Source organism: Zosterops lateralis (genome assembly GCF_965231275.1).
Source record: "Zosterops lateralis genome assembly, chromosome: 14".
NCBI classification, from domain to species: domain Eukaryota; kingdom Metazoa; phylum Chordata; class Aves; order Passeriformes; family Zosteropidae; genus Zosterops; species Zosterops lateralis.
Genome location: NC_139774.1, coordinates 7,658,991 through 7,682,240, shown reverse-complemented (window position 1 = coordinate 7,682,240; position 23,250 = coordinate 7,658,991). Strand labels below are relative to the sequence as shown.

The window sequence follows — 23,250 nt, the reverse complement described above, 5'->3', positions numbered from 1 at the left end:
GCCCGGGGCTGGCACTGTCCCCGCGGTCCCCTCCGCCCGGGCCCGCCGTGCCAGCACGAACCGCCCCGCGGGGGCCGGGCCGGGCCGGGGCGGAGCCGCCCGCAGCGCCTTGCGGAGCGCCCGGTCCGCGGGACACGGCGGGCTCCGCGCTCGCCATGCGCGACTACGACGCGGCCACCGCCTTCCTGGGCGAATGGGGCCGCTTCCAGCGCCTCGTCTTCTTCCTGCTCAGCGCCAGCATCATCCCCAACGGCTTCAACGGGATGTCGGTCGTGTTCCTGGCCGGCACGCCCGAGCACCGGTGCGCCGTGCCCCGCGGGGCCAACCTGAGCGAGGAGTGGCGCAACGCCAGCATCCCGCTGGAGCTGCGGGGCGGGCGGGAGGAGCCGAGCCGCTGCCGCCGCTACCGCCTGGCCGCGCTCGCCAACTTCTCGGCGCTGGGGCTGCGACCCGGCTCCGACGTGGAGCTGGAGACGCTGGAGCAGGAGCCGTGCCTGGACGGCTGGGAGTACAGCCGCGATGTCTATCACTCCACCATCATCACTGAGGTGCGCGGCCCCGGTGACAGCCCTACCCGCGGCCACAGGGCCTGTCATTCTGTCTGGGGAGGGCGGACAGGGAGCGGGAACCATCGGGTGAAGCCCCTGTGGGAAGGGATCCCTGGGGCACGGTGCTGCGAGCAGCGAGAGGGATGCGAGAGGTAAAGGCTGACGAAGGAGCTGCGCGCCCTCCTCATTCCAGCTGTGTTTTCCAGCTTGTTTTACTCCGAGACAGGTTTGTGTGGAGGGGGAGGCAGAGGCTGGAGCCCGGTAGTTTCCTCCTGCCACACGCTGACCATTCCGGTAAATTTTCTATGTGATGGAATTGCTCATCCTCAGTGCGGCGTTGAATGGAGGCGCGGGCGCGTTCAGGTAAACACACCCAGCCTGTCTGGGGCTGGGGCAGAGTGGGCCTCGCTGGCCCCTCGCCCTGCAATGCCTGTGGCCGTCAGCGCTGGGGAGGCAGGTGCCGTGGTCACTCCTGTGAGGACCCGACCCGGCTGCAGGTCGGTCGGTTTGTAAGGCTCTGCGGTGGCATCATCTGTGCCCAGTGTCATGCGGGAGCCTCAGCGGTGCCGGCTCATGGAAGCGCTGGTTCGGGTCCTGTGGCTGTGCGCGGTGCGGTGCCAGGGACGTGCTGCTCTGTAACGCTGCCATGGAGTGCGGAGCTCCGTTAGAGAAGGAAGATGATGATTCCTCTGAAGCTGCAGGAGTTCTGCTGCTGTTCTTCGTTGTGTAAGGGGTTTCAGGGAATAGCAGGCTCACCCTCAGGCCGGGCAATGGTTACTGGCAGGCTCCAGGGTCCTTCAGCCCAGCGTGCCCCAGGTAGCCAAGGACCACCCTCCTCGTGCCCTGAGGGCTCCCCTCGGGATGCGTGAGAGGGAATGGGTGTGGAGCCCTCCGCGCAGCCCCTGGGACTCAGCACCAACATCTGCCACCAAAAAAACATGGAGGGATGGCACAGCCAGGCAAGGCTCTGATGATGAGGAGAAGATCTGTGCCCTGAGGAGGAGGGTCTGTGCTAAGGGTGTGCAGACACAGGCTCAGCCACGTGCCAGGCAGGCAGGATGTGGGCAGGAGACCTCAGCCTCCTGTCACCTGCTCGGAGGGAACTTACTGGCACATGTGACACTTGTGCTGGCACTCTTACTCAGTCACTGGAGATCCCTTACAGTATCAGATCAAGGCAGGGCTTCATGGGAAGCTTGACCTGCTCCTGGTTTTGGGTGAACTGAAGCAGCAGCCTGACTGCTGCCCACATAACCCACAGGCTGGCATGGCTGCATGGCAGGGGCCTGGTGCCACTCTCACTGTCAGAGGGAGGTCAGTTTATCCTGGTGTGTCTGTGAACTTGTAATCTCCATTTGGGAGTCAGTGCTTGCTCTGGGAGAGCCAGTAAATGAAGCACAAGGAAGAGAAATGTGATTCTTCTTAATGAACAGTAAATAATTTATGTTGGCAGATGCCAAACAAGAGCATTCTGTGCAGGATTCAGAAGGACATAGCAGTGGGGTTTGCCACGGGGCCTGGGGCATGCCAGAGAGGCAATAGCACATTCAGAGATGGAAACCAAGTGCCAGGTTCCCATCTGTAAGCCAGATGGAAAAGAAGGATACTTGTTTTGTTTCAAAATTGTCATGGACATTTGGAAAAAATGCAGAATTTGGTTTCAAAACAAGGAAAACAGGCATTGATTAAATGCTGGAAAGAGGCAGTTTAGACAAATTTGAGATGCTTATTTTTGTACCCAACATTTTTCTCTGTATTAGGAAAGACAAGCCAGGACATGCCATCAGAAGAGCTGAGTGAAGAAACAGCTTCAGTTCAAGAACTCAACTGAAGAACAGAACTTGATCGTACAGGATTAAGCGCTGGAGACTTAATTTGATTCGTTCAGTTGCATTAAATCCTGTTATTAGTGCTGCTTGAAGGGAAGTGGGACATACCATCTCAGCACCTGTGTTACATGTCTGTGAGGACGTGTTAAACACTGGCAATGGAAAATCCCAGACTGAGTCGTTTTCATGGTCTTAAAAAGGAGATGATGGGGGAAAGTGATGGTGTCCACAGCTGATCTTTGGACCAGGATGATGTAAGAAAGGGACTGTAAGTGTAATAGTGAGCACGTGGAAATGTGAGTCATTGTGGGGATCAAGAGTGATCCCTTTGCTGAGATGAAAGGGCTGCAGGGTTTCCTTTTCCTATTGGCAGGCTCCTGGGGTGTATTACTTTGGTATTCTTTTCTGGAACTTAATCTACTTTTCTTTTACTTCCAGAAAATGATGCTCAGATCAAACATGAATTAGAGGCTCAAGGACAAGCACTGATTTTGCTCTTAGGAGTAGGCATTACAATCCAGTTAGTTACTTTAAGCCAGGCTGCCACCCAGCACTGCTCCCTGGGGACACACTGAGCTGCTCTCCACTCTGGGGCATGGCATGTACCCCAGACACCACTTTGAGGCCCCTGCAAAGAGCAGAGTGAATGCCAGAGGCTCTACTGGGGCTACTGGTCTGTCACCTGTGTCATCCTGCTCGGTCCCTGTCCCAGTGAAGTGAAGCGAAGGCAGAAACCAGAAGCTTTTGGGACTGGCAGAGGCAAGAGACTGGATAGGAATTGCTGTGGTTTGAAGGCATCTGAAGGTTTTTTCTATTCTGTTGTGGCCTTTTCCATCAGTGGAGAGCAGCCCTGCCCAACCCTGGAAGCCCACCCTGTGCACAGGCATGGAGGTGCTTGTGCTTGTCACTTGGGCACCGAGCAGAGCTGGTGTCATTGCTGGACCTGGTTCCCAGGAAACAGGATGGGGCCATCTGTGAATAATTAACACTTCTTGAGTTATTCATCTTCAGCTTTACTCTTGGAAACAAGCTCAAATTTTCCCTGGTTTGCAGCCCCACCCATTTACACAAGGCTCCACAAGTGTTTTCTCCTCTGATGTGAATGGGTTGTACTCAGGATATTAATTAGTGATTTCTGATTGCCAGGGGGGCACTTTGGGGAGTCAGGGCACCTTTTCCAATTTCAGTTTTTCAGAAAGCTCATCCATCTATAGTGTTCCTACCAGCAGCACTTAGCAGAATGGGCTCTTCCGGTAGCTGGGAGCTTGTCAGAAAGGGTTGTAGGGATCTGAGGGGAATAAAGTGATTTAATAACAGTGTTCTTGAGCAGCTCCTGCATTCAGAGGCCTTGCTTGGAATCTTACATGAACTTTGCTCCCCAGTTTGCTTTGCCAGGGACATTACAGAATTACTTATTTTCTGGTTAATGTGTAATTAGCCCAGTAGAGACAGTCTGGAAGTTCCAGCTGTAGGCAGTTCAGCTGTGGCTGAGCTGTAGCTCCTGTATCCATGGTGTCCTTAGTGCTGTCTGTGATGGATGCAGCCTCTGAGGAAGGGGTCAAACAAGCTACATTTCACTTTTCCCTATACACTGCAGCACTAGAGAAACCTTACCATGTTGATATGTTGTTAATCATTGTGCAGTGCCATGGCATGAGCCTCAGTCAGAGTGAGTTGCTGTTTACACATCCCCCAGTTCTGAAAGACTTGACCCTGTACAGTGAATTTTTGCTGTGTGTGCAGTATGTCATGGGAAAAGGGGGAGCAAACACCTTGATAGGAGGCATTTAGCACCAAGGAGGTAATGCAGTTTCATGTGCAAGTTACTATTTAGCTGGGTTTATTTTACAACCAAAGTGCCTTTGGCACGATGGACACATTTTGAAAACACTGATCCTTAACCTTGAGCAACTCAAGTCTGAAGGTCTGGGAGCAGGTGCTGTGCTGGTGGCCACAGACCAAGGTGCTCAGTACCCAGATAATTAACAGTTTTTATGAGCTGCAAATTCTGCTACATTGTTAGTCATCATCTTTCCCTTAGTTGAGAAAGAAAGGTGCAGCAGGATGTGGTGAAAGACTTCTGCAGTGTCCTTTGAATGCCAAGTCTTTTGTAGATGAATTTTGCTTTGTTTTAAATATTGGACTTGATTTCTACCAATCCTCTTTACAGAAATGTGTTTTCTTTCACAGGTGAAGCAGATCCCTGCATCTGTTTTTCACAACTAGCATCCTTGAACGTACCAGAGTCCCACTGACCCACATGCTAACTTCCACCTTCTCAAAACACAGTGCAGATAAGTGCAGGTGTGTGCCCAGATGAGCCCACACTTCACCACCTCTCCCTTCCCAGCAGGGACAGGAAAATACCTTACAGAAAATTCTGCCATAGGGTTATTTTTGTTCTTAATCAGATTTAAGTCTTGGAGGCACATTTTAGTCCACAAGTCTCCTTGTTCCTCTGTGTGTGTGTTCCTCAGGAAGAGGCATGGGCTGTGTTTTTAACCTCAACTTCTTTTTTTGTCATGTAGCTGGTGTTACTTTGCAGGCTGGGCAAAGGGCAGAGGTACTTGACTCCCCTCTGCTGGCAGTGAACTTCTGTCTGAAAATAGGCATTAATTGCATCTCTTTCCTAAATTACAGTCCAAAGCAAACCGCATCAAACCACACCAATTTCCCCCTTGTTTTGGGGTTTGCCTGCCTGTTCTGCAGCAGCAATGAAGTTCATCCACCAATCCACTGTCGGTTTGCTTTTGGCAGGGCTTGTGGTGCCATCAGACACCACCTGGGTGTCTCTGTAAGACAAGAGTTGCTCCTTGTTGACTGCAGGTGAGTGAGGAGCTTGAGCAGCTCTGCTGGCAGGTTTCTGCTCCATCACCAAGCCTTTGCCTGTGCTTGGCCCATCCATTCTCCAAGCAGAGGGTGACTGTTGGTGCGGGCGATGGCCCCGCTCTCTGATAACATGGCTAATTATTAAAATTATGCCCTACTTTAATCTGTGATCTAACTAGCTTACCATTGTGGTAGAATTATCTGATCTGAGAGTGACATGTTTGAAGCCTCTCCCTAAATACTCCTGGCAGGCATGCCTTAGCTAGGAGATTAGTCACCAGGAAAGGAGCAAGCCTTGGCAGAGACATGCTCAGCTGTAACTTCAGTGGACAGAGGCTCATGATGCCATTTTTTTTTTTTTAACTTGTCTGAGGTTATGAGTAGTTTTAGGTGGAAGTTTCCATCCTGGCTCCTGTCCTAAGTCTGCAGCCCCAGCCAGCTGCAGTCATGAGGCTATGAGTGATGGCTGGCAAGTCAGTGATGCAGGTTGTGGGGTGGAACAGACAGAATTTGGTAACACATCAGTGCAAGAAAGGAGATTTCATTCTGTGTATCTTGCATATGTTTTATCAGCCCCAGAAGTTACAGAGATGCAGCAGGTTTTGTGCTGACAGAGGTGGACTGGAAGCTGTCCTTAGCTAGGATGGTTCTTTACCCTTCTCCATTGCACTGGTGGAAGCATCTTGGACCATGGAAAGCCAGGTCCGGGGATCTTGTGGGTACATGATGGGAGGATTGTACTGGAAACACGCCCAGGGCAGCCCCTGAGCTGCACACATGGGCTCCCATCAGGTTTGGCATTGTTGGCTGCTCATTCCCTTCAGAAGCACGGGGGATGTGTCAGCTGCTAGTGTTTTGACCTCATGGAGTTGCTGGGGAGGCAACCACTTTCCCTTCTTTTTCCTGTGCTTTAAGCAGGGTGTTCCAGTAGTGACCTTGACCAAGAAAACAGTGCCAGTGATGGGTAAAAATGTGGATATGGGGAAACAGAATTCCATGGAAATGTGTGTGTCTCCAACCAGCAGCCACTGTGCTGGATGAGGCTCTGTGCAGCACTGGGGGTGTGTCTAAATTCAGGCCTTTCTCTTGCAGTGGAACCTGGTGTGTGAGGACGACTGGAAAGCCCCACTGACCACCTCCCTCTTCTTTGTGGGGGTCCTCATCGGCTCCTTCATCTCGGGGCAGCTCTCAGACAGGTAATGCTGTGGGCAGAGCAGGGCAGACCTGGGGCATTTGTTTTTAACAGACAAAAAGAGTGAAATGTCCAGTACTCTTGAGTTCTGATCAAAATTAGGTAACTGGCCTGGCTTCTTCAAAAATTCCATCCTGGTCTACCTCAGGTGAAGGAGTTCTCTCTCTTGGGCACTTCAGAGCCTAGGGACTGATCTCCACAAGGAACTTGTGTGACTGCTTTGCAGATTGATGCAGTGGGTTTCCATTCATAACCCACTTCCCATTTGTTTTTTTTTCATCCAACCTTCTTAGCAGTTTAAAAGATGCTGGGTTTTGTTGCATATTAACTGATAATCCCTTGTCAGAGCTGCAAGATAGAAACTTGCCCTTTCAATGGAATCTCTGCATTGGAGAGATGGTTTGGTGGAAATAGAGTAAGGACATATTAGAAGAAGGAAAAAAGATAACCTGAAAATGATAGCAATTGTCACAGCATCTCACTGAGTAGATATAAATGTAAAAAAAAAAAATCATTACAGGCATTTGATAATTGTCTCAGCAGTATTGAGGTTTTTGTCTTACAAGTGTTGAATGCAGAATATATGTTCCCTCTGCAAATCTCTGCTCCTCCCTCCATACAGCCCTCAGCCCTGTGTCCCTACTCATATGGTGAGATCACTGACCCTGCTTTGACTGCTGTCTGGGAATGAGGATGACATAAGGTAGCAGAGTTCCTCTGGGTGCTTAGCAGAGGGGTTTCAAAACTCACTGTGAGTCTTAATCCCAAAGCCTCCAGCAGTAAATTCCATGTGATCTGAATTTAATCGCCTGACTCCTGCCCAGTGCAGAAGTCAGTTGGTGTTACTGTTTGAAAGGGAGATGAGATAATCACTAAATCCCGGTGGTGCCATTTGCCCAGTGGGAGCATTTGAGGAAGTGTGTGTGCCCTGGTGGCAGCACAGCCACATGAGCCTGGCTCATGCCTTCCCACATGAGATTCCTTGAATTATTTAGGGGTTTTGTCAGTAAAGGGTTATGATCTGAGTCTGTACCTAAACAATTTCCCCATGACTGCTACAGAAGCCTTTCCCAAGTGAAGGGTTTCTGCAGACAGCAGGCAAGGCAGCCTGTGCAGCATCTGTGCCCACGGGTATGAAAACCTGTATGTGAGCTTGTCCTGCCTCTCCAGGACAACATGCCACAAAATCCTAATGCAGAGAAACAAATGCAAGAAAGGGTGCAGTGTGTCTGGCAACTCAGACTGAAACCAGTTGACAGAGCTATTTAGCACACTCAAAGCATCACGGTGTTGCAAAGTATAGATGCCAGTAGCCTAAAAGCCATCATTTCCTAACTTTCAGAGATGCAGTCTGCATGTGTCTTCCTATTGTACTGTTGCCTAGTCTCCTTTATCTCTGTCTGGTGGCTCTCTGAAGTTTCTGCTTATAGCTTTTCTTCTCTGTTTGTCTTGCGGGTCTTGGAAATTTTAATACTTTATAGTGCATATGAAAATAATAAAATTCTTTAAGATGAACAGAACTTCAGGTTGTGCTAAGATACATCACTTGAGATTGGATGTTTGTTCTCCCTTGTGCCCTCTTACATAACCCCCCACTATAAATACATGCTGTTTCAGTAATAATCTTTTTCTTTCCCAAAGGTTTGGCAGGAAGAATATCCTTTTTTTGACAATGGCTGTGCAGACTGGCTTCAGCTTCTTGCAGATCTTTTCCACCAACTGGGAGATGTTCACAGTGCTCTTTCTCATTGTGGGGATGGGACAGATCTCTAACTATGTGGTGGCCTTCATTTTGGGTATGAATATCTTTGCATTAGATTAAATGTTTGCTTAATGTACTGTTATTTTTCCCCCCCTCTAAACCTGCATTGTTTAATTAGACAGTGGTAAATCTTCACTGGTAAAATTACTACTTTATGCCAGTATGGGTTTTTTTTGCTCCACGATTCTTCAAGCCCATATTTTCTTTAGAGAAAAATAAGAGAGCAGGAAGAGTCTAAATAAACATCCATTTCATTCCTCTTTGCAGAAGACATTCAAGGCAGCATTCAGGGTTTAACAGCAGCAGCAGGTCTGAGATAGAGAAGGCATTTGGGTTGGTCCCTGCCTCCCTCTGCAGAGAGGTCAGTGCATACCTGAGTGCAAAGCCCTGGCGCAATTTCCAGGCATAGTGAGTGTCAGGGGGACCAAAGCAGAGGAGCTGGGTGGGTGCCAGAGCCCCATTAGCCATAAAGTCATTGCTCTCAGTGTTGAGATCAGTGATAAAGTCTGAAGTTTTGGAAGCTAAGGTTTGCTTTCTTTTTCATGGGGAGTGTAGGAAGAAAGACCCAGCAGCTGCATGGCTACAGTTGCTGCCTGGGGACCCTGCAGGGAACAAGGGACCCCATGGGGAAGGGGACCCCACAGAGGGTCCCACTGGACACTGGGGTTTCAAAAAAGGCAATTGCAGGGCAGATTATGGGGATGAGTGATGCAGGTCTCAGGGAGGAAACTGAAATTTGCAAGCACTGTCTTTAAGGGGTGTATAAATATATATTTATGGACATTTTTAAACTCCTGGTGTCAACATTACAATTTGTATATCATAATGTGAGCTAGATTAAAATTGTACATTACTAGTTAATGCTGGTCTTTCCTACCCTATGAGGTTTAATGGGGAAAAAATAGTTCAGAAGAGCATAATATGAAGTCAACGCTATGAAGAGGATACAGCATTGTGTCCCCAAGCAGCCATGAGTCACTGCTGCCTGTGGCACAGGAAGGGTTAAGGTCAGGCTGTCAGCAGGGAGATCCCTTGTTGCCATCACCATTGTAACTGTTCCTGCCATTGCTGTCACCATTGCCATTGCTTCCAGTGTCCTGGTAGTTTAATTCTTGTGTAGAGCTGATGGAGCAGGAGCAAATGCCTGCCATGGGAAGGCTGGGAGGTACAGCACTGGGTAAAGCTGAAAATCTTGTGGAAATACATGGGTTGTGTAGCACAGAGGTGCAGGTTCTGACCAGGCAGGAATTTACCTCCCAGCTCCCTGGGAATGTGGGGCACAGCTGGATGTGGATCGGGATGCTGTCTCAGTGCTCATCAGAAGCAAAGCTGGAAGGAAGGGCCAGGAAGACCCCACTGGGCAAATGGTCCTACTGTTGAGAGAAGGGACTGAGTCTCCCCTGGTATCATTAGGCTTGTTTAGTTGGTTAGCTGTTGTTTGCTGGCCCTTGCCCCATTGTTGTCTCTTCTGCCATCCTCTCCTCTGTAGAGTGGTCACAACAGCAATGGCTTCCAGGGAGCAGAGGCAGATTGCAGGGGCACTTGCCAGCAGTGCTGGCCATCCCCCAGCAGCCTTAAGGCTGGTTCTGAGGGCAGGATTAGTCTAAACTAACTTAGACCTTAGCTTCCTCATTTAAGTGAGTCATCAGCTGACCATCGTGGGTGAGGAGGGAGCTACTTCCACAGGGTGGTCCTTCCTGTCCTACTCCATAGCCAGCATGTCCCCATAAGTACTGTGACTTCTGCCTGTGGCAGGGCAAACCCAGGAGCTTCCAGGAAGCTGCACATGACAGAGGTACTGAATAGGAGAATATACCCATAAAAAGAAAAGTAACTCCCTAAGAAAGCCCATCCTGATTACAGGATGTGCTGGAGGTGCTCCCCTTGTTTGATCCAAGAGCAGGCAGGGCTGACCTGTGCTTGGGAGGGGAGCAGTGACACCAGCACCTGTAAAGGCCCCCTTTACCCTACTGCAGCCCTGGCACCCTCTATCCCCAAGTGCAGTGGGGTTTTTTTCCAAGTTCAGTGCAGGTTTCTCTTGTTATTCAAACTTTCAACATCCAAACCTCTGTTGCCTCTCCATGTGTACCTCAGACCTTGTTTCAGCATCCTTAGGCACCCAGGCTCATGCTGCCCTTTGCACTGTTGCCCACCTTCATGGAAATAGTTCCCCCCTGAGCTGTTGGTGAACTTCTGTAGTCAATGTTAGGGTTTTTTTCAACCACATGCTGTGAAATTTGTCTCTTAGCTTTAGGTCTCAGTTGTTCTCTCTGCTCAAAACTGTTGTGTTCAGGTTCTGTGCCTGTAAAACACTACAGAGATTTGTGAAGGCATGTTGGTATTGTCCAAGAACTGTTACACCATGGTTAGGAGAATGAGGGAAGAGGAACAACAGGACAGATGTCATACTGGTTTTGAATTGACACAAATTATAATGTAACATTTAACAGGCTTAAACCAATATTTCAAGTATCAGACCTCTCCCAAGAAAGTCTCTCTAAACAAGAGCAAGTCAAGAGGAAGATAGTATAATTTATCCCCACACACTCATTTTAGCCCAGCAAATTCTTATTTTCAGTGTTTTTACTGTGACTTTATTCACTTACTCCAGGTTTCTGAAATGAGAATTCATGTAACTATCAAATAAGAGGGTTTTCCTGTCTTGGGTATTTTTTTCCATCTTCTCTGCAATAATAAATATTGCAGTTCTTGCCATGACACACAACCCCAGTACACTCTCCATACTTCGTGACCCTCCTGTCACAGTCACTGAATGTCATTTGGATTTAAATTGAGTCCAGATCAAACTGTGGAGTTATGGCCCTTCTAGTGCTCCTAATGTGAAGCAGAGCTCTGTAGACCAGGGGCTGAGAGCTGAAGGAGAAGTGAGGTGGACCTGAGGGATTCACTGGATTCTATTAAGCAAGGACTGGGTGTTTTATTGTAAAAGAATTTAGGTGCTGTTGAAGGTTTAGAACTGTCTCAGTTTCTATTACTCAATATTAGGTTGCTGCATGGTGCAATGGCTGTAGGATGCTTTCCCTGATTCCTGCCTGGCTACTGGAACAGTAACATTACTAGAGGCATCTTCCCTGGTTCTGTCCTTCAGCCTGTGCTGTGCTGATCCAACATTCCAACCTTTCTTCCATTCCACAAAATAGGTGGGAAATTTGTTTCCACCTCACCTCACTGTAAATTCACATCTTTCCATTCCATGTCAGTCTGCTGTGCTCAGACCTCTGCTCTTCCAAAGTGCCCAGCAGTGACCTGCATCTTAAATCTGGATGGGTTAAGTGGGGGAGCAGGATGTGTCCTAGGTCAGCATGTGGGGAAGGCTCCTGGAAGTCTGCCTGCCATCCCCCATGCCTGTCCTTATCTGTGTCTGCCAATGCATTAATCAAAGCAAACAGAAGTAGCTTCTTTATCAGAAGGTTCCCAATACTCCCAGCAGCTTTTCTGTACAGGCCTGTGCTGCTCTTTTCTAAGATTGTTTAGCTTATTATTTTGTTTGTAAATGCAATAAAGTATTTAGTCATGCTTAAAAACAAAAGAGTTAAAATGCTAATCCAACCTCCCTTGTTTTAAACAGGCACAGAAATTCTTGGCAAATCAGTTCGTATTCTATTCTCTACATTAGGAGTTTGCATATTTTTTGCAATTGGCTACATGTTGCTGCCACTGTTTGCTTACTTCATCAGAGACTGGCGGATGCTGCTGCTGGCGCTCACTGTCCCGGGGCTGTTCTGCATCCCGCTCTGGTGGTGAGTCCATGCCCAGGCCACTTCCCACCCCCCCCTCCTGCCCGATGCTCTTTGTGCTGGGTGCTGGGTTATGGCAGAGGTTCAGGGAGGAGGGGCACTCTGCTATTCACCGTGTGAGAAGGCTTTACCTTATTTTTGCTTGGGTTTTTCTTGAAAATTTTAAGTCAAGTGACTCCCTAGAGAGCCTTGTTGGTGCTGTGTACTTTAAGCTCTGCTCTTTTTAGCTGGACAGAAGCAGTGAAGGAGGGCAGATAGCCCTATTTGGTTGCTGCCCTGGGCATCTGGTCTTTTCTGAAGGGACAGGTGTTTCAAAGTAGGAAAGGAAAAGCAAGGTACCACTCACACTCTTAAAATAAGGATAATTCACAACCGGAAAAGTACTTGCATATTATTCAGGGAACTCCTTTCTTTTTTTGCTGTCTGTTATATCTGTTATATCTGAAAGTGAGCAATTAGTGTCTTTATAACAGTTAAGTGATTTAGACACACTCTTCTATAATCTAAAAGACCTCCTGCATGTCCCAGTCTCGTTAGAAGTATCTGCTAGTGATTTGTTGGTTAGTTGGGGTTTTTTTTAACCTCAGTCTTCAAACCAAACCTTTAAAATGTTTTTTAGTTCTGCCTGTGCTGTCACTGGGTTTTATAGATAGTCTGATTCTGTTTAAGGGTCAGTTTGCTTATTTCACTTGAAGTGTTTCAAATTCCTTCATCACAGCAGCATTTTCTTCTGCACCAAGCAGCTGTTCTCTGGGGAGGCTGGTTTTGGGTGGGAGCCTCTCAGATGTCTGCTATAAAACAGGCACTGTGAGGCACAGGAAATTTGTCCCCAAGGCATGGCTTCAGAGTCCTGCTTTGAAATCTATGGGATGGGAATTCCAGGCCTTTTAAAAACTTACACTTAAAATTGCCAAAAACTTCCTCTGGCAGCACTTTGTCTAGGGCCTATGGTAGATGGTGATCAAGGTGCACTGGCAAAGCTCTGCCAAGGCATGGTGGTGTTAGCTGGCATTTTGGCATGTGGACCCACTGCTTCCACAGGCCATGTGACTTGCACATCCCTCTGCTCTGTACCATTCTTGCTCTTTTACTAATTTCCCTTCCAAATTCTCCAGAAGGTTCACTGCATTATCTCTGCAGTCCCAAGAGCCTCAGCTTTCCCAGTAAGAAGAGCAGTGGAGGCAGCTCATCTTACAGAAAGTCCCACCAGTGATTAATGAACAGATCTAAATCATCTGATGTTTGTAATTATTGACCTGGCTTCAAGTCAGTATTTAGAGTTCATCAGAAAAGGGGTGTCTGACCTGCTTTTTTCTAAGGAGAGGAAAAAGTGCTGCTGGCCAAAGGGAGCAAGATAGGATCTGTTAATACCAAAGGATTTAGTTAAGGAAAGTTAAAGTTTTCTGTCCTTTGTTTGGTGCTAATTCATTCAACATGTGCCTGTAATTGATTAGAAAATGTCATCAACTCTGCAAGGGAACACTGCCCCTGCACTCTGCCTGGGAGAATCTGCCTCAGAGCTGTGGTAACATGGTGAGGTTTGTATATAAGATTCCTATGACACAGAACCTTTAAATACACACTGTACATATTTAAAGCATTTCCACATTGTGTGCAGTTTCCTAAGAGTATTTTTGATTCACGCTGGCTAAGCTACCCCCATCCTTTCTGTCTCTCTGGTGACATCTGGTGGACATCAATTGCTCCTTAAAAAAACACCACTGAGGACAAAGCATCTACTTAAGCATGAGAATAGGTCCCATATATTTGAGTTACATTGCCCACATGCTTCTGTGCTGGCTGTCTCCTGCTGTAAGCAGTCTGTGAGATCTGAATGTAACTTACAGGCACAATAAATGTGTTATTTATAACTTGCTATTTTGGTAAAACATTGAGTCATTTATTCTGAAACTTATTACAGGATTATTCCTGAGTCTCCTCGGTGGCTGATCTCCCAGGGAAGATATAAGGAGGCAGAAGCTATTATCCGAAAGGCTGCAAAAATAAATGGCATTCCAGCCCCAGCTGTGCTTTTCGATACTGCAGAGGTATGTTCCATACATCCATCCATACTTTATTTCACTGGCACTATCCCATTTGGCTGGTTGACTTGTTGGGAAATGCCAGCAAAGAACTGGTTTGTGCCAGCAGCTCTTGGGCTGGCAGTGACTGCGGTAAGTGCTGGGTTAGTGAGATCAAAGTGAGAACCCAGAGGGAGGATTTATTTGTTTGTTTTTCACAATAAAATTCTTTTCCTCAGCAGTGGTTTATTGTGGTTTTCAAACCAAGGGTGACCCAGATTTCTTCATCCTTTGAGCACTGCAAAGAGCCAAGGAAAATGTGTTTGTGCCCATTTCAGTTTCGTGCATTATTAGCGGTTTGCAGTTTAGCAACAGCCCTTTGCAGGGGGCTGTGTGGGGGCCCTCAATAAGCACCCACATGAGCTGGGGCTGTGTGGGGCCTGAGGGACTCTAAGGATTCTACAAACCAGCCAAAGCACCCAAGTGCTACAAGGGGACTTGAAAACTCTGATGTGAGTGAAGACAGTGAAGAATATCAAGCTCTTCTTCAGAATTGTGTTTTTTCTCTATTTCATATCTGTTGGTTAAAAGACTAAAATTTAGTGCAAACCTGGCAGCCCAGCAAACCTGGCAGCACAGCCACAGTGGTTCCTGTGATCATCTCCCCCACTGCTGGCTCTGCTTCATGGAGTTCCTCACAAAGAGGCACATTTTTCTTGTGCAAAGACTCTTCCAGCCTTTCATCAGCAATGACCATGTGTCTGTAGGTCAAATCTTCCTCTACTGCCTTATACTGCCACTTGTATTTTGTCTCTTCTGATTGAGCAGAAGGCAAAGCACTGTGTGCTCCTCTGCAGTGTCTGCTGGACAAAGATGATGTGAGTTACCCCTCTCCTGGGCAGGATCCGTCACTTGACTGTCACACTTGTATTTTGGCTGAAAATCTCTTTCCCAAGTGGAAGTTTTAGTGTAAATTGAAGTGCATGTTCCAATTATGGGAAGCTCATTCTATACCAAGCATGGAAAAGCACTTCCCTTACTTCACAGCCAGGCCTCAGATGTCTTTCAAACTGGGGATTACTTTTTTGGATTGCAGCCTTTTATTATTCCTGGTTGGTTTTTTTTTTTTTTTTTTTTTTTTTAAAACAAGGAGATACTCATCTCTTCATGGAAATTTTGTGTGCCAAAGTGTCTGTCCAAAAAAGCCTACGGATGATGTCTACATGCTGAGTCTTATGTTGGATGTATTTTTCAAATATTAATAGAAAAACGCTCTTTGGAAACCATCTATTCCTAGGAAAGGGTATCTCCTGGATAGTCCTGTAGGGAGAAGCAGGGTGGATTGTTCTGTGGGCCTGGGAGAAGCCTGGCCACAAGTTCTGGCTTTGCCCTAAAAAGGGCAAAGTGTGCAGGCAGAAAGGCACCCTAATGCCACCCAGAAGATTCCTGCTTCAAGCCTCAAACTAAACCCTCCAATCTGCAGTGATGGATGCTCCTATGATGTGCCCTGGCCACCTCATCAGCCTTTCTCATCTCTTCCTCTCCCTGTCAGGGTGCTGGCAGGCAGCAAAACTGGGTGATTTCCTACGTTCATTTCACATCTCTTATGAAGGTTAAAGAGAATGGACAGTGCACAGAATGGACAAAAATGCCTCTGGTACTGAGGTTACTTCTGGAAGTACTGTGGGAGATCCTTAAGGAAACGTTAACTCATCTGTCTGGTCAGCTGATACTCCTTTCTAATTAGTCATCGTGGTGCAATGGAAACTCATCCATGAGTCCAGCTGGGTGCAGAGACAAGCTCCACCTGAGGACTGTGCTCCCTGGTGCAGAAGTGGCCCATGGGCTGACCAGTTATCCCCTGATAGTCATAACTTTGTAACTGCCCAGACTGTGGGTAGCAGAGGTTGTTATTAGGTGTGTGGGAATTTTTTTGGTTTTGTTTTCCTTTTTCCTTCAGATGCAGGATTCGAAGCCTCAGCAGCAGCAGAAGGCTATCCTTCTGGACCTATTTCGAACCCGAAACATTGCAACTATTACTATTATGTCATTACTTTTGTGGTAAGGAAATGTGTATTCCTAAAGTACCCAGGCAATAGAACACTTTCTGATTTGAGGCCACAGGTTTAGATAATAAGTCTGAGCCTCGGAGCCCAGCTCCAGTGGTCATTGGCTGGTACATGGCCCTCAGTGTCCTCACACCCACACTGCATTGATACACACGAATATGGAGACAGTAGCCTTGACTCAGATGTAAAATAGTTAGAAAACTATATGTAACAACCTGAGTATTTTGAAGTATGTTGCCTTTTTTTTTTTTTTTTTTTTTTTTTTAATGCTCCCCATCTTTGTAATCTCTATTTGAATAAAAAATGTTCTTCTTGAAGCAAAGGCAGCAACTCAGTAGCATAACAAGAGCCAGACCCATGGCCAGCATTTTTGTTCTGTTTCTGTACTGTACCCATCTCAGTGAGATCCTAGTCCCTGCCTGGGCAGCCACAAGAATGAGGATCCAATAATGCCACATAGACAAACCAGAACTCTTTTCTATCCATATTCCTTCCAGCAGAAAGGAACTGGCTAGTACATTTGGTAAGGCACTCTTGAGATTTGAAATCTGAACATCCAGCTCTCTCTGAAGATTAAGTAAGATAAAACAGAACTGGTGAGGGTGGGAGATCCTGACACTAGCTGCAAGTAGGAATGTAGTTGTCTTGGGAAGCTTGCAAGTGTTTCATTGTGTCGTTGAGTCCATTGTGGTGAAAAATCTTTGTGAACAACTTCCACAAAGCTTTTAACTTAGTGTAGTGTATGCAGGAAGGACAGAGAAATCTGATGTGTCTTCAAGCTGCTGTGGATATGATCACTGAATGGGATGACAGAATTAGAAAGAGGGGGTTGCCACTGAGACTTTTTTAAGCCACAGTGCCTGTGGTGGTGCTTTGCGATATCCTATTTTTGTAACAACATCTGAGGCAACACTGGAGGCATTCAGAGACTGCTGTTTCTGGAATAATTTGGTTTTATTGTTTTCCTCAGGTTTTTCACATCAGTTGGTTACTTTGGCCTGTCCCTCAGCACTCCAGACTGGCATGGAAATGCCTACGTCAACTGTTTCCTCTCAGCTGTTATTGAAGTCCCAGCTTATGTCATTGCCTGGCTTCTCCTCCGCTCCCTCCCACGGCGCTACTCCTTATCTGGCACCTTCTTTTTAGGGGGAAGTGTTGTCCTTTTCATTCAGCTTGTTCCTGCAGGTACAAAATTAAATAAGTATTCATATACTTAAGTATATGAAACATTCAAAATATGTTACGTTACTGTGTAATAGTTCTGCAAAATTACTGGAAACCAGGATCAAATTTAGAATTTGAGGTCAAGTTTATGCTGGTCCCTTGCAGCCTTAGGTTTGTTTGGTTTTTTTTTTTTGCATTTGTATATGCTGAGTCACACTCAACTCTCATTTATTGTGTCAAATTACTGAGCTTTATATAGTTCAGGGGGAACCAGCTTCTAAAATGAAAGCCAAAAGTGTACTGTGATTTAGCTGCTTGTGCTTCCAGGCTACAAAAACCGACATGCACATTTCACTCTGTGCAAATCTCCACAGGATTTTGTGAAAAGGGGGTGGGTTCAAGCTTATCGTTTATTTCTGTGTAATTCAGAGTTTTGTTGCATTTCAAGAATGCTGTTTTGTTTGAAGACAACCAAAATCGTAAAAATATAAAATAACCTGAGCATCTACGTTATGCTTTGTTTGGAGTAATCTAGGGATGGGATTAATACTTTGTATTAAAAAAACCCTAAAGTGCCAAACTCATGACCTTTTGGAAAAACACAGCAATACAGTCTTTTGGATGTAGAAGTAATACAGGCAATAAGCACAGGGTGTCATTTATTCACCTTGATTTTATTTTTTCTCCTCCAGAACTTTATGTCCTCTCTGTTGGACTGGTGATGCTTGGGAAGTTTGGCATCACAGCTGCGTTTTCAATGCTTTATGTCTACAATGTGGAGCTGTACCCCACACAAGTGCGGAACATGGCAGTCGGAGCCACTTCCACGGCCTCCAGGCTGGGCAGCATCATTGCTCCTTACTTTGTGTACCTGGGTGAGATAGCATTTTTCATGCCTTACACCACAAACTGCCTAGAGAAGATGTCTGAGCTTCTGCAATGCAAGCTCAGCTTTAAGTTTCTTCACTTGTGGTCTCTTCAGTTCCTTCTCTCAGCTTGGGTGTGATTTCACTGTCACACGTGGTAGAAATAAGGTGGAGCTCCCTGGGCTTCACAGAAGGATCAGGCACTTCATTCCTTTACGGACCATTCATCTATCACTGAAGTGGGTTAGAGCTGGTCCAGTACAATGATGATGTTTATAAACTATGCAAGCAAAGTGGCTGAAATGACAATCACATCTCAGTTTTCCCAGGACAGTGTGACAAGAAGTGGTCTGGCCAGTAAGGAAATGTAGCAGTAGGAAATTCATTGCATGGTACTGTCCTTGCGCATCTTGAGATGGGTCTATCAGGAGATAAACTAGGTGGGAATCCAAACATTCCCAGGATTTGTGCCCTCTAAAGTAATACATGGAAGACACACAGGTTAAGTAGCATGAAAGTATGTTTAAGTGAAGGGATTTTTTTTTTTTTTTTAATTTCTAAGCCAGTCACCTCCGCATTCGTTCATTTTGCTTTTTCTTATTGCTCAATATTTCTGTAAGCAGAATTATTGATTTCCTCATAGGCTTTTTTTGACACTAAATGCCATCACATTCTGAGTGCTGTATATGTATTAACTGACAAATATTTTTTGGTTTGGTTTGGTTTTTTTTGTTTAATACATAAAAATGTTCCTCATGCTACAGACAGGAAAAAGTGACAGAGGTTAGGGGACTAAGGGTGAAAGTATCTGTGAATAGCTACTGTTCAGTCTGGGGTGCTCAATCTCCTCTTTCTTTCATTCACACATGATTTATTTCCTTCTGCCATCACTGGACCCATGTCAAGTCTCTCTGCCCCTAATGAGTGTTGCTTCCTGCTGAGATCTTTGATACAACATGAGCATGACTTTGCTGGCTCTGACAAAACATTGCTGGTATACTGCTGAGGGGTTAGTGCTGATTCTCCATGCCAGGAAAGTGGAGAGGAGATGACTACCTGTAACTAATCAATGCTGACTCACCTCTGCATTCCAGCGTAACTGGAACACACTGTACCAAAAATGATGAAAATAACTTGTCTTAGTTTCATACTTGTAGTGTGCAAATGTAAAGTAAAAGGGTCAGCAGGATTGTGACTCTCCTCAAGGTCTTCAGTCTCCATTGCAGCGCTAAGAGAGAAATCTAGACAAAATAATATTTTTACTGATTTTTTGTGGGTTTTTTTCTCCCAGGTATCCCTGGGCTCAGTCTTTAAAAAACCTTGTTTCAGACATCAAAATAGTTTCTTAAACTCTAAGAGGTTTTAGGAGAAACTTGTCAGCTGCTGCTATTTGCTACACCTAAATTAGGACCCTGCAGTTCATCCAGTTCAAAAACACAGAGATCAGATCACAAACTTCAGCTCTGTGAGATATACCCAGCGGTCCTCTCTTTAATCTGAGTTTATTCCATAAATTATAAAGCATATTGCTCTATCCCAGCTATATAATAAACCTGTCAAGTCCAGTTTGGTACTTTCTCTATCTTCAGTACTTTAACTCCTAATCCCTTTTCTGAAAGACCTTTTCATTGCTGTGCTGTTGTGACTTGAGGATCTTGCATCCTGCCTAAACAGTTGTGTGCCATCTTGAGGCTGCTGGCAGAGGCTGCTGCCTTTAGGTCCAAAATAATTTTCTGAGTAGACTGTGTGTTTTTGGAAGTCTGATGTTGTCTCTCTTTGCAGCAAGGAAGGCATTAAAGCATTTCCCCATTAATGAACTGACCTGTTCAGCTGACTTGGTCTGTTCCCTTCTTTTGCATCAGCCCAGCAGGATACAGGATCTCAGGCAGTGATGGGTGCTTCATTGCTTACAAGCAATTTTATTCTCTCATGTTGTATTATTTAACTGAGGATTTGGTTTTTGATGACAGTGTGGTACTGAAGGCTCCAGCAGAGCTATTGCCTTGCAAAGATGTTGATTATCTCAGTTGAAAATATTTTTTAAAACCCAAACAAACAAGCAAAACCCAAACAACCAACTGAACAATCTTCAAAACTCAAACAAACAAACAAAACTACCAAACTTTTAGTTACGATGCAAACGTGGGGTTGGCATGAAATTATGGTAGATGTGGCCATCCAAGAGCACATGTTGAAGCTTTAAAATTGAAAAAGTCCTTCAACTGCTGGCAGGTAATAGATGTAATTCAGCTTTGGAGTCACCTTTGATATTGATGAATCTTTCAGCTAATTATTCCAAAATAATTTGGTATTACATCAGTGTCTGGAATATAAAATTTACATGTGGATTTGTCAGTTGTGGACATTAAGTACTGCTGGAATGTTCTGTGTTCTGCCAGGTGCCTATGACAGATTCCTGCCATATATCCTGATGGGAAGCCTGACTGTGCTGATTGGGATCATTACCCTGTTTCTCCCAGAGAGCTACGGCAATCCACTGCCCGAGAGCTTTGAGCAGATGATGAAAGTGAAATGGTAAGGCAGTTTTCATTCATCCCATGCTTCACAAGAACTCAGAACACAGTCCCTTTTCACAATCAGGAAACATGTTTCTTCAGGCCCTCTGAAAAACTTCAAAGCTTTCAAAGTGCCCTTCAGATTGTTTTCTTTCGGGTTGTTAATTCAACAATGACACCGTACAATTTCTTCAGAATGTCTGAACCTGAGAGCTGGTGTGTGCTGGCAAAGCAAGGCTGACCTTCATAGCACCTTGAGGCTGTTGTTTCAGATCTCCAGACACTTTCCATACCATTATATAATTTAGACTTCTTAACTCTTTATTTAAACTGTTCCTTTAAACTATTTATTTGGTAGGATTATATGCACTATGAGACCCTTCATTTTTCCAGTGTAATTTCTTTAGGTACTATTCTAAATTAAATGCAGGATTTCAACATTCTAGCCTCTTTCTGGGCAGCCAGAGAAAGGCCAGGACAGCTTTTCCTCTGGTTTATATGATTTATTAGTAAGCAATGACAGCTCTCTTGTCCCACCAACATTGGTATTTAGGGTACCCTGAGCAAATATTTCTGCTCAAATCTATGCACATCCACTACAGTGTGAGAAAAATTCATAAAGCAGCAAAAGGAAACTGAATTAACCAAAGAGCAGCTGCATAGCCTGCTCTTACCTCATAACCTCTGTAATCATTCAGCTCAGAGAGAACTGCTACTGGAACAAAATTTGCCCCTGTAAGCAATAGTAGCTTGAAAAAGCTAGAATTCCCTGTATCTGATTCCTGGTCAATATAAGGAGCTGTCATGATGATTTCAAAATGAGAAAAATTTCTAGGTCAGGTTCCTTGAGAAAGAACATGTTGCTCTTTATCACAGTTAAGGACTTCTTACTTATCTCATCTGTGGCTTTTCAGCCTTGCAGTTGACAAACTGTAGATAGAAATCCTAGAGTCAAACCAGATTCCCCTCAGAGGCTTCTTGAATCAACAACCTGAAGTAACTCAATTACAGTTGCTGAATCACATTCGAGTTCCAAGCATTATTTGCTGCACTGCTGCTGCCATCCAGCAAGGCACACTATACAGAACATTTATATTTCATCTAATGTTTGTATTAGCAGTGTAACATTGGAGTGGTGCTTATAGGAGAGGGAAATGTCTGATGACACACTGGAAAATGTTCTCAGTCTTTTACTTGCTTTCAGTTTCAGAAATGGGGAACCAACCACAAGCATTAGGAGTTCGAAGGAGAGTCCTAAAGTTCTGATAACACGTTTTTGAAGAAAGACACACCTCTCAGACAGGCTGAAAGAAGAACAAAATCATCTCAAAGTCCATTTTCTGCCAGAGGAAAATGAACAAAACTCAACAGCTACTGCACCATAGTTTTTATGCCCTGTGCTGCTGTCCCCTAATTACATAATGTACTGACCAGATGCTGTCTACTCCTGTAGGACTATTAGTCTGTAATTCAGTGTCCTGTTTCCTGGGGTTTGTCAGCAGACACAGTCCCCACTGAGAAATGAGGGCCTGTCTGTGCTAAGCACAAGTCAAGGAATAAGCTGGAAGTGAGCCTTAGAAATAATACAGCAATGACTCCAGGCAGTCAGGTACTTGATAAAAGCTGCTGAAAGGGATAAAACATAGCAAGCATAATGCTGGTGTTTTTTCTCACTTTGTGTGTTGACTGGAGGAAGGGAAGCTGGGTGTCTGCCTTTCAAAACCTGAAAGAAAGATCCTGGCCTCCTTTGAAATCTGTGACCAAAGCCCATGGACTAAGTGGAGTCAGAATTCATTTGTAGCAGAGCAGATACAGACTTCCCTGTAAGGACGTGGGTTTTAAGCATAACATCAGAGTGGCTTTAGATGTCTCTTGCTTTTCCCAGAGCCTGGGATCCCCCTGTTCCTGTAGAAGCTGCTGCTTTTTCATAAAGCCTGAGCCCACCCAAAACTCTCGGCTTTGTGAATCTTCAGTGTCTTTGGGGAAGGGGGGAAATCTTGAGCACTGAGTAAGGACTATAATTTGCTAACTTTTGGTGGGTCACACCCACTTTCAAAAGTGAGCTGTAGCAAGTCCGTGATCCTGTCCTATCATGCCATGCAATTATAGCTTTCAGGTTTTTCATGGTGTATGGGCATAAGCAGTTTTTTTAGATCTCTTGGGGTGTTGTTTTTTCTTTTTCCCAAAGTATTTAATTTCTCCTTTGAATATATACCACTTTGTTCTGCACCTTCAGAGGACACTCACTGCAGTTTCAAAAGCTTTCACAAAACCTTTGTAGAATTTACAAACTTAAAGGTGATTTGATACTCAAAAAAATCTGGTTTTCTGTACTGGATATGTTCACCTTCAGCTATTAAAAATTCAAAAGGACTAATTTGGGACCACAGGGGTTTAAAAAAAAAAACAAAAAAAAAAAAACAAGCCCCGAACAGCAACAAAACCAGTGTTTTGTTTTTCAAATCCTACAGATTATGTATGGGGGTTTTTTTGGTATTTTTTTAAGTTCAGAAAAACTAGATTGGGTGAAGACAATTGTAGAGCTCAGAGTTGTGCTACTACTGTTTTATGAACACTACATTGTTTGAAGAGTGTAATTCCTCTTATTTTTGTATTTATTGGCTGTGTGTGCATTTCTTGGTCACCTAAAGTCTATTAGACCTGGGAGACTGATTTTTATCTTCTATAAATAACAA

The 23,250-nt window shown here is 45.3% G+C and overlaps 1 protein-coding gene across 2 annotated transcripts; it reads left to right on the top strand.

The window, feature by feature from the left end:
* The first annotated feature begins 123 nt into the window (after nucleotides 1-123).
* SLC22A4 (solute carrier family 22 member 4) lies at nucleotides 124-22,978 on the top strand. 2 transcript variants are annotated; one of them, XM_083871862.1, is made up of 10 exons: nucleotides 124-548; nucleotides 6,299-6,402; nucleotides 8,040-8,194; nucleotides 11,798-11,921; nucleotides 13,840-13,966; nucleotides 15,900-16,000; nucleotides 16,979-17,193; nucleotides 17,865-18,047; nucleotides 20,438-20,573; nucleotides 21,759-22,978. In XM_083871862.1, the coding sequence occupies exons 1-10, from the start codon at nucleotides 156-158 to the stop codon at nucleotides 21,832-21,834; spliced, it is 1,614 nt and encodes a 537-aa protein (XP_083727988.1). In that variant the 5' UTR covers nucleotides 124-155; the 3' UTR covers nucleotides 21,835-22,978. The 2 variants fall into 2 exon arrangements, with proteins under 2 accessions (XP_083727988.1, XP_083727987.1); XM_083871861.1 differs by having other exon boundaries at nucleotides 11,750-11,921.
* The last annotated feature ends 272 nt before the right edge of the window (nucleotides 22,979-23,250 follow it).

Coding starts and splice junctions, on each gene's coding strand:
- SLC22A4 (XM_083871861.1), top strand. CDS start 156: ATGCGCGACTACGACGCGGCCACCGCCTTCCTGGGCGAATGGGGCCGC. Junction 8,195..11,749: donor TGTGGTGGCCTTCATTTTGG/GTATGAATATCT, acceptor TGTTTTAAACAG/GCACAGAAATTCTTGGCAAA. Junction 13,967..15,899: donor TGCTTTTCGATACTGCAGAG/GTATGTTCCATA, acceptor TTTTTCCTTCAG/ATGCAGGATTCGAAGCCTCA.